The sequence below is a fragment of the Euleptes europaea genome, unplaced genomic scaffold, assembly GCF_029931775.1.
Source record: "Euleptes europaea isolate rEulEur1 unplaced genomic scaffold, rEulEur1.hap1 H_3, whole genome shotgun sequence".
NCBI classification, from domain to species: Eukaryota; Metazoa; Chordata; class Lepidosauria; order Squamata; family Sphaerodactylidae; genus Euleptes; species Euleptes europaea.
The window spans coordinates 207637-219716 of record NW_026612051.1 but is presented as its reverse complement, the minus strand read 5'-3'; the positions used below and the strand labels follow the sequence as shown (position 1 = coordinate 219716).

The 12080-nt window shown below is 43.9% G+C and overlaps 2 protein-coding genes across 2 annotated transcripts in view; both read left to right on the top strand.

Annotated features, from left to right (window-relative positions):
* The first annotated feature begins 32 nt into the window (after positions 1-32).
* LOC130492949 (protocadherin gamma-B1-like) lies at positions 33-2498 on the top strand. The gene has a single exon (XM_056866727.1). It carries the CDS (start codon positions 33-35, stop codon positions 2496-2498), a length of 2466 nt encoding a protein of 821 aa, XP_056722705.1.
* A 3719-nt stretch (positions 2499-6217) lies between these two features.
* Positions 6218-12080, top strand: part of LOC130492948 (protocadherin gamma-B5-like) — a 173293-nt gene continuing 167430 nt past the window's right edge. Inside the window, exon 1 of the mRNA XM_056866726.1 lies at positions 6218-8659. Within this exon, the coding sequence (XP_056722704.1) occupies positions 6239-8659 (2421 nt within the window). The 5' untranslated portion in view covers positions 6218-6238. The remainder of the gene's footprint in view (positions 8660-12080) is intronic.

Below are 12080 nucleotides of genomic sequence, written 5' to 3'. Positions count from 1 at the left end.
TGGGAATTTGAAACACCTCAGCTGATCAAGATATGCCAGAAGAAGGAAAAGCAAATTTCTCAGCAAGAAGGATGAACGGCAGACACAAAGAGAACACTGGATCAGTAAGGTTATTGTTCCTCTTATTGTCTTTGTTCTACGAGACTGCCTCAGAGCAGGTTCAGTATTCGATTCCTGAGGAAATGGAGAAAGGGTCCAGTGTAGGGAATCTAGCCAAAGATTTAGGACTTAGTCCTGGAGAAATAGCAAGCCGCAATCTGCATGTCCTTTCTCTAGATAAAGAGCAATATTTCACTATCAGTAAAGAAAATGGAAGACTGTATGTAAATGAAAGGATAGATAGAGAGGGAATCTGTGGGGAAACTTTATTCTGCCTGATTAATTTTGAAGTGATGGTTGAAAACCCCATGAATATTTTCCACGTAACAGTAGCAATCCAGGATATTAATGATAACACACCACATTTCTTAAACAAAGATATCAGGCTAGAACCAAGTGAAGTAACTTTACCAGGAGCTCGATTTGTTCTTCGGTATGCTGAAGATTCAGATGTTGGAATGAATTCTCTCCAAAATTACCAGCTCATGCCCAATCAATATTTCACACTGGAAACTAGAGAGGGAGAAGATGGAAATAAATATGCAGAATTAGTACTGAGTAAACAGTTGGATAGAGAAAGTGAAACCAGTTTCCATTTAACCCTTCTGGCTGTAGATGGAGGGAAGCCCGCCAGAACAGGGACAGCCAAAATATGGGTTAATGTCATTGATATCAATGACAACCCGCCTGTTTTTGCACAAGAATTATACAAGGTTAGCTTGAAGGAAAATGCTCCCAAAGGATTTTCAGTGGTACAAGTGAAAGCCACTGACAGAGATGAAGGTTCCAATGCCAATATCATCTATAATTTTAGCACCATTGTTAAAAGTGATCGCCAGAAATTTTATTTAGATCCACATGTTGGGACAATCTCAGTTCTGGAGACACTGGACTTTGAGGAAGCAGAGAAATATTCTGTAGCAGTAGAAGCAAAGGATGGGGGTGGGTTAGTGGCTCACTGCAAAGTTGAAATAAAGATAGTAGATGAGAATGACAATGCCCCAGAAATCGTTCTTGTCTCGACATCCAGTCCAATACGTGAAGATTCTGCATCTGGGACTCTAGTAGCTCTCATCAATGTAAAAGACAGAGATTCGGGAGAAAATGGAAACATAGTTTGTCATTTACTAAGTAATTTGCCATTTCAAATTGTCTCAACATCCAATAACTACTATAAGTTGCTTACAGATGGTACCCTTGACAGGGAAAATACTCCTGAGTATAATATCACAATCACAGCCACAGACAAAGGCAATCCTCCTCTTTCTACACTCAAGACCATTTCAGTGCAGATCGCTGACATCAACGATAACCCTCCAGCCTTTGAAAAGGCATCCTATACTGCCTATGTGCCAGAAAACAACCCCTCTGGAGCCTCCATTTTCAGGGTCAAAGCCTCCGACCAAGATCTGGAACGCAATGCACAAATCATTTACTCCATCCACAAGAGCAACATTGAGGACCTGCCTCTCTCTTCTTATGTCTCCGTTAATTCTGAGACTGGAATTATTTATGCACAGCGCTCCTTTGACTATGAGCAATTCAGGGAGTTCCAGCTTCAAGTGAAGGCCCAAGATGGAGGTTCTCCTCCTCTCAGCAGCAATGTCACAGTGAAAGTGTTTATTGTGGACAAGAATGACAACAGCCCTCAGATTCTCTACCCTTCCAAAGGAGTGGAAGGCTCAGCCTTGTTTGAGATGATTCCTCGTTCAGCCGAAGCAGATTATCTGGTGACCAAGGTGGTAGCAGTGGATGCTGACTCTGGACACAATGCCTGGCTCTCCTACCACCTGCTTCAGGCCACTGAGCCAGGGCTCTTCACAATTGGACACCATACGGGTGAGATCAGGACATCCCGAACTTTTTTGGAAAGAGATGCTGTGAAGCAGAGACTAATTGTCTTGGTGAAGGATAATGGGCACCCATCACTATCTGCTACTGTGACCCTGAACCTGGTGTTTGCTGAGAACTTCCAGGAGGCCCTTCCAGAAATGAAAAACCAGTCCAGCAGCCCTGATTATCAGTCTGATCTGCAGTTCTACCTGGTGCTGGCCTTGGCTTTGATCTCATTCTTGTTCCTCTTGACGGTGATTCTGGCCATTCTGATGAAGCTTCGAAAATCAGGGAATCCAAAATTCCTACAGTGCTTTGGTCCCATCCCCCATTCAAACAACGGTATCATATTTCCACCCAACTATGAAGAGGGGACATTGCCTTATTCTTACCAGCTTTGCTTATCATCTGAATCCCGGATACAGGAATATGCCTTTCCAACAACCAGTGTTCAAACAGCAGAGAACATTTCTTTTCAGAATCAATCTGAGGCACTTTTGACAGCCAATGAGGGAAATAGCCTCAATTGTGAGATGGATAAATCCGATATGGTAAGTTTATTTTGAGCAGACATTTTGACTGTGATTGTAAATGGCCACTTGTACTGTCATAAGTAAATGAGTTCTCCCTGTAGACAACAAGTATATTTTAATTGCTTAGCTTCTTAATGATCTTGACTAGATTTGGGATTTTTCAATGCCTCAACTTTACTGAAGGTACTTAAGGTTTGAATACCGCAGAGGAATGCTTTTTAGAGAGGAGGTCATGTTTGACTTGTTTTATGTCCTTCTTGAACAATACAATTATTGCTATTAATGAGCATCATAATCTCAGTAAGACCAGTTCAGTAAATCAGCCCAATATATATTTATTTATTAACATTTAGGGATGCATGGGCATGCCCTTTTCTTTTGTAAACTATCTTTATGAGCCTTTTAGTCTTGTCCATTTTAATTCCTGGTGTTCTCAGTCTAAATGTGGTAGTTTGATATTTGTATGCCATTGATATGCCATTTATATCCAACTGAAACATTACATTAAAAATGTGGAAAAATTGTTATAAGGAAAGAGAACATAACACAAATAAAGCCCCAGGGTCAGAGTTGCCATCTGGTGGGAGACTGGGGCTTGGGGGACGCCATCATGTTGACAGCATGATGTCATTTCTGCGGTGAACCCAGAACTCTACCACTGAGTTTCTGGTGCCAACAGTGGTTTTCAGCTTATTTTCCCCTGCCACCCTACCTAGAGGCAGTCGGGTCAAGGGCTGCCTCCAGGAGGACTTCCACCATAGCAGATGTGGCAACCCTACCAAGATGCTTTGGATTCACACAAAGAAAAAGTGGGGATTTTTGAGGCAGAACAGTAAGGCAGTGAAATTCAATAGAGTCCTAAGTTTTACCCGGCCACACAAGTAGCCCTACAGTCAGTGCTTCCTGTATTGCAGATGAAGGTCTGAGTTTCAAGGTAATGGCTTGCCTAAGGCAACCTAGCGAATTCTGGCTGATTTGGAGACTTCAAGAGAAATGTCAAAGAAATGTAGAACATCTGTCTAAATTGTATCCATTCCATATTCACATAGGAAATGATAGTTCAAAGCAAATTGCCCCATTTAAACAAGATTATTTACCTATTTATTGTTGAATATGTACCCTATTTTACATTCTAGGCACCTCCAAGCAGCTTTCAATTTCAATTTCAAATTGACAAAAAACACACACACACACACACACACACACACACACACAATAAAAAATCATATTTGATAGTCCCAGAAAGTTTCAACAATACTCCTAATTATGGTCCCTAAATGACAAATAACCATTTAAGTACTGACTACCTGATAGGATTACCAACTTCCAGGTGGGGCCTGGCTTTCTTCCAGAATCTCCACTAGGGTTGCCAACCTCCAGGTGGTGGCTGGTGGCTGGAGATCTCCCACGATTACAACTGATCTCCAGGCAACAGCGATCAGTTCACCTGGAGAAAATGGCCACTTTGGAAGATGGACTCTATGATATTATATCCCATTGAAGTCCCTCCCCTCATCAACCCCCCCCCCTACCCTCTTCAGGCTCCACCCCCAAATGTCCAGGTATTTCCCCACCGGAGCTGGCAACACTTACAGAGATCAGTTCCCCTGGAGAAAATGGCAGCTTCAGAGTATAGCATTACATCCCTGCTGAGCTCCCTCCTCAAACTCTGCCTTTCCCGAGCATTGCTCCCATGTCTCAGAGAATTTCCCAACCCCTTTGCAACCCTAATTACCTACAATGTTCGTATTACTCTGTTGCTATGAAGCATACTATCCACATGTGGTAGCAGGCTTCTGTAGATCATCATGAACGATGGAGTCTTAAGCTCTTTATATTATGTTAATTTCTTCCTAAACAGTGGCTTCATTTGGATGTTTTTCCAATTGGCATTTGATATTTGCTGCAGCTGATTCAAATATAACTGCTAGCTTATAGCATCAGGATTTTTATGTCTTAGCTAGTAAGACATTTTCTTGGGTAATAATCAGATGCAAATTCATTTCAGTGCTGGGTCACAGGTCTTAGACCTGACTACCACATCACCAGGACAAAGTAAGGAATATTGAGGTAAATCTGTAATTGCTCCGGTCTTGCAGATACAATGGCAAATGATCAAAACTGGTTCTGAAGTAACATTTTTTTTCAATGATGATGACACTTTTTGCAATTTAAAACCAATAAATAAAGGAACATCTACGAAGAATGAAGAAATCAAAAGTGCTCATTCCAAAGAATGGGCATCTTTTTCATTTTTAAAACATAAATGGATAAATCAGGGACTACAAATAACGCTCTTTGAAAGGATAAGGGCTGTTTTGTACAGAAGAACTGTAGTAGACCTTTTCTATTTAAAAAAATTGGTAGCAGACCTGTGATTCTGGTTAACTTGTAGTTCTAACTTTTCTATTGATTATCAAGGATGGTAACAGTGCAATCTTAAGCAGGTCTGCTCAGAATACTATGCAGTTCTGTTCAGTTGGGCCTACTCCTTGAAAAGTGATTTTAGGATGGCAGTAGGGTTGCCAACCTCCAGATGGTGGCTGGAGATCTCCCACTATTACAGCTGATCTCCAGGAGACAGAAATCACCTGGAGAAAATGGCCGCTTTGGAAGATAGACTCTATGGCATTATACCCCATTGAAATCCCTCCCCTTCCCAAACCCCACCCACCTCGGGCTCCACCCCCAAAATCTCCAGGTATTTCCCAACCCAGAGCTGGCAACCCTGGATGGCAGCCTAATAGGGTTGCCAACTTCCAGGTACTAGCTGGAGATCTCCTGCTATTACAACTGATCTCCAGCTGATAGAGATCAGTTCACCTGGAGAAAATGGCTGCTTTGGCAATTGGATTCTATGGCATTGAAGTTCCTCCCCTCCCCAAACCCCACCCTCCTCAGGCTGCACCTCAAAAACCTTCTGCCGATGGCAAAGAGGGACCTGGCAATCCTAAAGCCTAAGTGTACTCTAACTTCCAAACTTGGAGACCACATTATTTCCCATGGTGAGGCTCATAAATTCACTCTGGTAGAGGCCTACGAATGCAGCACACAGAGGACAGGAGATCAGTGGCTGAGTAACCACTGGTGTACTTTTAAGAGTATAGGTAAGAATACAGTTAACCATTCTGGAATTAAAACGACAATCACAGATATAAATAGCAACATCTTGTATTCCAGCTAGAGAAAATGACTGGATGGCAATGCAGAGATTTCCACACTTTGAAGTCCAAGACTATTATTTAGGTATCAAGACTTGTCATGATTGGAATAGTAATATTAGCTTTAAAACAATGGACCTGGATAAATAAAAAGAAAATAAATGTTGTTTTTTAAGGAAAATATTTCCAGCTATTCCACTCAGGGCCAAATACAGGGGGAAATCACCCACGTAAATATAGTCCTTCAGTATTCATGTGTAATCCACCAAAATATAATTGCCTTCTGGTTAGATTTCTTTCTTAAAACAAATGAAAAAGCATCCAATGCAGTTCTCCTTGTGAGCCTCAGAATGTCGCTGTTGACCACAGCTAGATTGAAGACGGAGAGCCATTGATGTTTCCTACAGTTCATATTGCTTCATCAGTGCTATGCAGACCAGGGAACTACAACACAAAGGCAGAGCAGCATCTCTAAGCCATAAAAAAAAGTCTTGTGGCTTGTACACATTAAGAAGAAAGGCAGTTTATGCTTCCTAAGATTTCCTGCACCTTGAAGAGGATTGGATCTGATTGGAGAAAAAAAGAGAGACAGCTAAATAGTCTGGGATCCAGATGGACAGAGAGCACAAAGGGAATGGCCGGGCACTCAGAAGGCAAGTACTGCTTCTGTCTTTGTTGTCTTTCTGCAGCTGGGCAGCCTCAGAGCAGATTCAGTATTCCATACCCGAAGAGATGCCAAAGGGTTCTCTTGTGGGGAATCTCGCCCAGGATTTGGGTCTGAGTGCTAGAGAACTAGCGCAGCGCAATCTACATGCTGTGTCTGTGGATGATATGCAATATTTCACTATCAGTGCAGAGAATGGAAAACTCTATGTAAATGACAGAATAGACAGGGAAGGGATTTGTGACACAACTACACTTTGCCTTGTTAATTTTGAGGCAGTGGTTGAAAACCCTCTGAATATTTTTCATGTAACTGTAGTGATTGAAGACATTAATGATAATGCACCATATTTTGCAAATGGAAACATCAGGTTGGAAATCAGTGAATCCAGTGCCCTAGGTACAGGATTTCTTCTTGGGAAAGCTGAAGATCCTGACATTGGTATGAATTCTCTCCAGAAATATCAGATCAACCCCAACCAATATTTCACTGTAGAAGTTAGAGAGAGTAATGATGGGAAGAAATTTGCAGATTTAGTACTGCAGAAACCATTGGATCGTGAAAGGGAACAGTCTTTCCAATTGACCCTTTTCGCCATAGATGGTGGAGAACCAAGAAAAACTGGTACCTCTCAGATACAGATTAATGTCAGTGACACTAATGACAATTTTCCTGTCTTCTCTCAAGAACATTACAAGGTAAAATTGAGGGAAAATTTACCTGTTGGTTCATTTGTGCTCCAAACTGTGGCCTCTGATGATGATGAAGGAACAAATGCCCAAATCACATACCATTTCAGCAATGTACAATTGAATGGCCAGGAGAAATTCAGTTTGGATCCAGTCAATGGCACAATAATTCTGAAAGGGCCATTGGACTTTGAAGAAACCAAAGAATATACTGTGCGCGTAGCTGCAAAAGATGGAGGAGGATTAGTGACCCACTGCAATATTGAAATAACAGTTCTTGATGAAAATGACAACTCCCCAGAGGTGTCCATCGTTTCCCTGTTTAGCCCGGTCCCGGAAGATTCCCTTTCTGGAACATTAATTGCCTTGATCAATGTAAAAGACAAAGATACAGGGAACAATGGAAAGGTTACATGCAACTTACAAAAGCATTTACCCTTCAAGATTATTCCCTCTTCTAATAATTACTATAAGCTGCAGACAGACAGTCCTTTAGACCGAGAAAAACATTCAGAATACAACATTACAATCACAGCCACTGACCAAGGGACACCTCCACTCTCCACACAGAAAACCATCTCACTACTTATTTCTGATATCAACGACAATTCCCCTTTCTTTGAGAAAACTTCCTACACTGTTTATGTGCCAGAAAACAATCCTTCCGGTGCTTCCATTTTCACTGTCAAAGCCTTAGATCCAGACATGGACCAAAACTCACAAATCACATATTCCATCCTGTACAGCAACATCAAGGAACTCCCCATCTCTTCGTATATCTCCATTAACTCTGAGACTGGAGCTCTGTATGCCCAGAGGTCCTTTGACTATGAACAGTTCCGCGAATTCCAGCTTCAAGTAAAAGCCCAAGATGGTGGTTCTCCCCCTCTCAGCAGCAATGTCACCATGAGGGTGTTCATTCTGGATCAGAATGACAACAGTCCCAGGATCCTGTCCCCTTCACAAGAATCCAAGGGCTCAGCCTTGTTTGAGATGGTACCACGTTCGGCTGAGGAAGGTTATCTGGTAACAAAGGTGGTGGCCGTGGATGCTGATTCTGGACACAACGCCTGGCTTTCCTACCATGTCATTCAAGCCACTGAACCGAGATTCTTCACTGTTGGTTCTCACACTGGTGAGATCAGAACATCAAGGGCCTTTATGGAGAAAGATGCTGCGAAACAGAAACTGGTCATTTTGGTGAAGGATAATGGGCAGCCTTCTCTCTCGGCCACCATGACGCTGAACCTGGTGTTTGCTGAGAACTTCCAGGAGGCCCTTCCAGAAATGAAAAACCAGTCCAGCCTCCCTGACTATCAGTCTGATCTGCAGTTCTACCTGGTGCTGGCCTTGGCTTTGATGTCATTCTTGTTCCTCTTGACGGTCATTCTGGCCATTCTGATGAAGCTTAGAAAATCAGGGAATCCCAAATTCCTGCAGTGTTTTGCTCCTGTTCCTCATTCAAAGGCTGGTGCCATCTTCCCCCCAAACTTTGAAGATGGGACTTTGCCTTATTCCTATCAGCTGTGTCTGTCCTCAGAATCCAGGAAGAATGAGTTCACTTTCCTGACCCCCAATATTCAGATAGCAGACAATATTCTTTGCAACAACACTTCTGGGGTTCCTATCCTTGGCAATGGAGAAAACAGTTTAAATTCTGAGATGGAGAATACTGACAAGGTATATATTTTTATTTTCCTTTCACAGCACATTATTTTATTTATGGTGTTGATGCAACTACTTTATTTGTTTGACTTTTGCTGTCTATGAAACTGGAAACCAGTGAATACAGGAGTGGGGCTTGATGATTGTTTTACTCTAGAAAAGACACACATACCACTTCCCAAAGTTTTCCAGCTTTCTTGTTACCTTTATGCTCTTTAGTATGTCCTCGCCAACTTATCTCACCTTGTTACTAAACTAAAATTAAATTAAATTAAAAATAAGTGTTAAATAAATCTATTCTGGGAGACAGGGTATATATTGAAGCATTTCAAAAGAAGCCATAAAAGGGCATTTTGAGCACATATTTTAATGGATCTACTTTTTCTAGATGATGTACCGTATTTTTCGCTCCATAAGACGCACTTTTTTCCTCCTCAAAAGTGAGGGGAAATGTCCGTGTGTCTTATGGAGCGAATGCCGGCTGGGCGCGTGCGCATCGGGACGGCGCGAGCCAGCGTTCCCCGTCCTGACGGCCAGCTGGGAGGCAGGCGGGGCCACACAGAGCGAGCCGGCGCACGCGCCCAGCCGGCTCTGTGCGGCCCCACCCACCTCCCAGCTGGCCATCGAGGCGGGGAACGCCGGCTCTTGCCGGCCAGACGCGCACGCGCCCAGCCGGCTCTGTGCGCCCCGCCAGCTGGGAGGCGGGTGGGGCGCACAGAGCCGGCTGGGCGCGTGCGCGTCGGGACAGTGCGAGCCGGCTTTCTCCGCCCCGACGGCCAGCTGGGAGGCAGGCGGGGCCACACAGAGCCGGCTGGGCGCGTGCTCCGGCTTGCTCTGTGCGGCCCCACCTGCCTCCCAGCTGGCTGTCGGGGCGGGGAACGCCGGCTGGCGCCATCCCGATGCGCACTCGCCCAGCCGGCATTTGCTCCATAAGACAAGTTTTTAGAGGAGGAAAACAAGATTTTTTCTTGTTTTCCTCCTCTAAAAACTAGGTGCGTCTTATGGAAAGGTGCGTCCTATGGAGCGAAAAATACGGTACTTTTTATCTTCGTGTTCATAAGAATTACAGTTTACACTTTCTCAGATTAATGTTCTTACCTCCAGGTTGTAAAATACTATAACTCTTTTATATTTATATGCAAGAAATGTTGCAGTACAAGCAGTCTGACACCAGTTTGCTGACCTGATGGGGGGTCTTGCAGTGGTCACACACAGTCTACATGTAGGGCTGGCAACCTCCAGGTAATAGCAGAAGATCTCCTGCTATTACAACTGATCTCCAGCTGACAGAGATCAGTTCACCTGGAGAAAAGGGCCACTTTGGCCGTTGGACTCTATGGCATTGAAGTCCCTCCATTCCCCAAACTCCGCCCTCCTCAGGGTCCACCCCAAAAACCTCCGCAAAGAGGGACCTGGCAACTCTGTCTACATGGTATGGCAAGGCTTGTATGCTTATTGTATGCACCAGCTTGTTCTCCCACTTCCTTCTCATGTTATTGGTAGTTCCAGTATGCTCTTTACCTTCTGTGTTTCTTTATCCATGGCATTTCGATTTGAGGGGTTGATTCCGTTAACACTTATCATTCAGCAGTGGCGATACACTGCAAGGCTACTTTTGGCAGAAAGTTAGCAATGTGATAGTCTTCCTATTTTTGTTATTTTATTGTAGCACTGTCAGTTTACAGAATTTCTATAGAATTTAGTAAGCAGGAATAGGCAGGTCCCTGCTCTCAAGGTGCTTACAGTCAGAAATGGACAGTGGGGAAGATAACAAAGGGACAAGGGACAAATGTGAGTAAATGCAGTTACACATATTTAAATTGGATTACAGTATTACTCGTCTAGACATTTGGATCAGTGTATAATGTCATCAAACAAAAGTCTGGAAATGGAGTGCAGGACTGTGATATTCCCCATTATGGCTATGTATGGAAGCTGAGCATTGATCGTTTAATTTTAAATAAGTAACTTCAACTTTCCATTTAGTTATCCAATTGGGATTAGATCTCGCTCCTATTTTTGTGCTATTCTATGCTCCTAGAGCCGTGTTGGCGAACGTATGGCATGCATGCCGCAAGCGGCACGCTGAGCCCTCTCTGTGGGCACGCGCGGAGCCATCGCGTCTGCCTAGGGCTGTGCCTTGTTGCTGTGGTGCGGTGCTCCTTCTCCCCAAGTCCATGCTCCCCAAGCCTGCACTGGTGCCCTCCCTCTCCTTGCACCGGGGCAAGCCCCTCCCTCTCTCTCAGCTGAGCTGTGGCCACAGCTCAGCTGTTTGTCGGCCGCAGCTCAGCTGTTTGTTGGGGCCCCGCCTGTCTTCAGTTTGGATGGGGAGGCTGTGGCCAAGCACCTTGCCACGCCCCCTCCTCTCAGCTGAGCTGCAACTCAGCTGTTTGTCCGGCCCCGCCTGACTTCAGTTTGGGGGCCCCGCCCGTCTTCAGTTTCTTCCATTCTGCTTTCCTAGGTAGGTATTACCACATTGATTGCTCTGCCTTTTTTCTTTTTATCCCTGCTTACTCTGTCAGCTTCTCATCATCCCTTACCATCCAACTGACTCTCTTCACCCCATTCCAACTGCCTTTTCAAACATCAACATTGTTTTTCCCCCTTACAGAATTTTAAGCGCCGTGCTGATTCACCTATATATCTAATTCTGAACTTGGTCCCAGGGTGCAGCTGTTTTTAAAAGGCCCTTTACAGAGACAACAAGGTACTAACTTCTCAGCTGAACCCTCCCCTCCACACCAGGTACAATTATCTCCTAGCAAGGAAAGGAGACAGAAAAAGATTTGTCTACCAGGAACAATAGCCACCCAGTTGGGGAGGACATTTTTAATTGGGAAGAAGAACAAGAAGAACAAGAACAAGAAGAAGAAGAAGAAGAAGAAGAAGAAGAAGAAGAAGAAGAAGAAGAAGAAGAAGAAGAAGAAGAAGAAGAAGAAGAAGAAGAAGAAGAAGAAGAAGGGTTGGTTTTTATATGCCGACTTTCTCTGCCACTTAAGGGAGAATCAAACTGGCTTACAATCACCTTCACTGAAGAAAGTTAATATCCTCCCAGGCCAGTGTGGTCTGTCCATATGGCTGCATTTTAGGGTGAAAAAACCATGTGGAGATCTAGTAATGGATCTTCAACCTAATGTGTGGTTTCGCCTTTAGTCCTCTTGGTTTCAGTCTGAGAGCTAAATAGAAAAAAATACTTTTCTCCCCTTGAAATCTATAGAATTCAGAAGTACTTGAGGAGCTGGGGGTGGGGGACATGGTTCAACGGTAGAACACCTGCTTTGCAGTGAGTAGACAGTACTGACCTTGATAGACAAAGGTCCATGAAGCTTCAGGTGTCCCATGTGGCTGGTACTACAGTGGCTTTGTTCTCAGACGTGGGCCATATCTTTGACCCTCCTGTCATGCCAGGATGTATCTCTGTCTGTCTACCTAGCTT